General features: G+C 48.4%; 1 protein-coding gene across 1 annotated transcript in view; it reads right to left on the bottom strand.

Annotated features, from left to right (window-relative positions):
• The window catches only part of LOC100942510 (multidrug and toxin extrusion protein 1), a 39,461-nt gene that overhangs the window by 23,695 nt on the left and 13,122 nt on the right, over nt 1-2,644 (bottom strand). The window contains exons 3-4 of the mRNA XM_012806065.2: nt 2,178-2,246; nt 375-523 (exon numbers count right to left, since the gene is read on the bottom strand). Of these exons, the coding sequence (XP_012661519.1) occupies nt 375-523; nt 2,178-2,246 (218 nt within the window). The remainder of the gene's footprint in view (nt 1-374; nt 524-2,177; nt 2,247-2,644) is intronic.

Below are 2,644 nucleotides of genomic sequence, written 5' to 3'. Positions count from 1 at the left end.
AAAAAAAAAAAAAATGAAAAGCACCCAGGTGGTTTTATTATCAACCAAGTTCAAGAATAACTGAACTATGAACAAATACCACAAACTATTACACCATCCTGAAAGGAGGAGGTTTGTAAATGTAATTGCACTTAAAATCCTTAACCCTAGGAGTTCCACAGGAAAGGAGGGAGCTAGAACTCAGGTGTGGAGAGTACTAAGCCCTGGTGTGGAAAGTACTAAGGGTAAAGTACTAAACCCTGGGGACACCTGCTGAAGAAAGCATAAGCCCAGTTGGTGTGCAGTCCTCGGCCTTTGTAGCTCCCAGAGGCTGAACCTGGATGGACGGTCTTTCTGGGGGAATGGACAACCAGTCCCGACGGGCCCCATCTTACCTGGACACGTCAGGGTCCTGCCGGAAGAGCAGCAGGATGTGCTGGGTGTTGAGGAAGAGCGCCCAGCAGGGCAGGCAGCAGAGGAGCAGGATGAGCACGCTCCTCTGCAGGATGACCCCCACATACTTCAGGTTCTGGCTACCGTACGTCTGGGGTGCACAAGCCAAGACAAACCCATCAGCATAGATGTGGAACCGTCACTGTCCCCCCAAAGCCTTCAGTCATGCCTCATAAAGATTTTTACCCCAGTCTTTAGATAGTGAAAAAGATGACGGATTCCCAAACGGATTCCCCCGTTCGAGTCACCTGGGGGAACATTTTTAAGACTCTGATGACACAGTACCACTAAAGATTTCCTGGATTTAATTGTTCCAAGGTGGAACTCAGACATTAATTTTTTGTTGTTATTGTTGCTCTTAGTAGAGTGCTGTAGCATCATAGCTCACAGCAACCTCAAACCCTTAGGCTCAAGAAATCCTTTTGCCTCAGCCTCTGAAGTAGCTGGGACTATAGGAGCCCACCATAACACCCAACAGGGTCCTGCTCTTGCTCAGGCTGGTCTCCAAATCCGAGACTCAAGCAATCCTTCTCCCAGAGTGCTAAGATTACAGGTGTGAGCCACCTCACCTGGCCTATCAGATATTATTATTTTTTTATTTTTAATTTTTTTTGGAGACAGAGCCTCAAGCTGTTGCCCTGGGTAGACTGCTGTGACATCACAGCTCACAGCAACCTCCAACTCCTGGGCTTAAGTGATTCTCTTGCCTCAGCCTCCCAAGTAGCTGGGACTACAGGTGCCTGCCATAACACCTGGCTATTTTTTTGGTTGTAGTTGTCATTGTTGTTTGGCAGGATTCAAACCCGCCAGCTCTGGTGTATGTGGCTGGCGCCTTAGCTGCTTGAGCTACAGGCACGGAGCCCAGATATTAAGAATTTTTAAAAGCTCCTGGTGTGACTCCAATGTGCAGTCAGGGTTGTATAACCTGGAAACTTGTTAGAAATGCAAATTCTGGTGCAGTGCCTGTGGCTCAGAGGAGTAGGATGCCAGCCCCATATACCGGAGGTGGCGGGTTCAAACCCAGCCCCGGCCAAAAACTGCAAAAAAACAAACAAACAAAAAAACCAAATTCTTTCAACACACTCCAGACTTAGTAAAGCAGAAATTAATGAAAACTGCCTTTTGCCTTCTCAGCTCTTTCTAAATTAACAGGCTTAAAGTGTTGGAACAAATGTAAAAATTGGCATGTAGAGCTTGTCATCTAAAACCAATGGAGGGACAGCGGTGTGCTGGAGCCCCCTCCCACTGGCTTACAAAAGCCAAACTGTGCATTGTGCACAGCTGTGGGCTCAGTGACATTCTCCTCGGTAGCTTCACATTAACCACAGAGGGAATGCTTACACCCTGGAACTGGCGAACACTGCCAGTCAGGGGTTTCCTCTGCCCTTCCCTGGAGACCTAGTTGGTGAGTAATCACTAGCATGCAACTGGGTGGGGCTCGGCAACCTGGGGAGAGCTACCAAGTCCTCCAGGCCATTCTCAAGTGTGAGAACCACAGGACAATACCAGACTCCAACATGCATTGGGTGACAGAAAGGACTTTTGCAAAATGTCCCCTGTTTGGTAAAGTATAGTATCAGACAGCCACACCAGCAGCCGGGAGCAGTGGAAGTGAGGCGGAATGAGGCTTGCTGGCGTGGATTTCCTCCTCTGTGCAATGACTCCCCCTCTTGCCAGTGGCATCCTTCCATCTACACTCGAGAGATACCCAGGATCCCTGTGAGAGTGTGATCTCTTCCATTTACCTGAGAGATGAGGGTGTCACAAGCAGAAGATAAGCCGAACCCCACGGAAACACCCGTGATGTTGATGACCTGTAAATAAACCCAAAGGTAAAGCTCCGCCGAGTCAGATGAGGAAAGGAAGACAATTTCTCTGTGATGATCAGAGTAAAGCTCCTCCTTCAGGGTTCACAAGTCAGTTTAATCTCAACTAATGGACATAGGAGGTGGCTCACACCTGTAATCCTAGCACTCTGGGAGGCCAATGTGGAAAGATCCCTTGAGCTCGAAAGTTCCAGACCAGCCTGATTAAGAGCAAGACTCAGTCTCTACTAAAAAAAGAAAAATTAGCCAACGATTGTGGTGGGCGCCAGTAGTCCCAGCTACTTGGCAGGCTGAGGCAGAAGATACCTTGAACCCAGGAGTCTGAGGTTTCTGAGCTAGGCTGATACCACAGCACTCTAGCCTGAGTGGAAGAGTAAGACTCTGTC

The sequence above is a fragment of the Otolemur garnettii genome, unplaced genomic scaffold, assembly GCF_000181295.1.
Source record: "Otolemur garnettii isolate 467f Iridium unplaced genomic scaffold, OtoGar3 scaffold00046, whole genome shotgun sequence".
Classification (NCBI taxonomy): Eukaryota; Metazoa; Chordata; class Mammalia; order Primates; family Galagidae; genus Otolemur; species Otolemur garnettii.
This window is presented reverse-complemented; position numbering and strand designations above follow the sequence as displayed.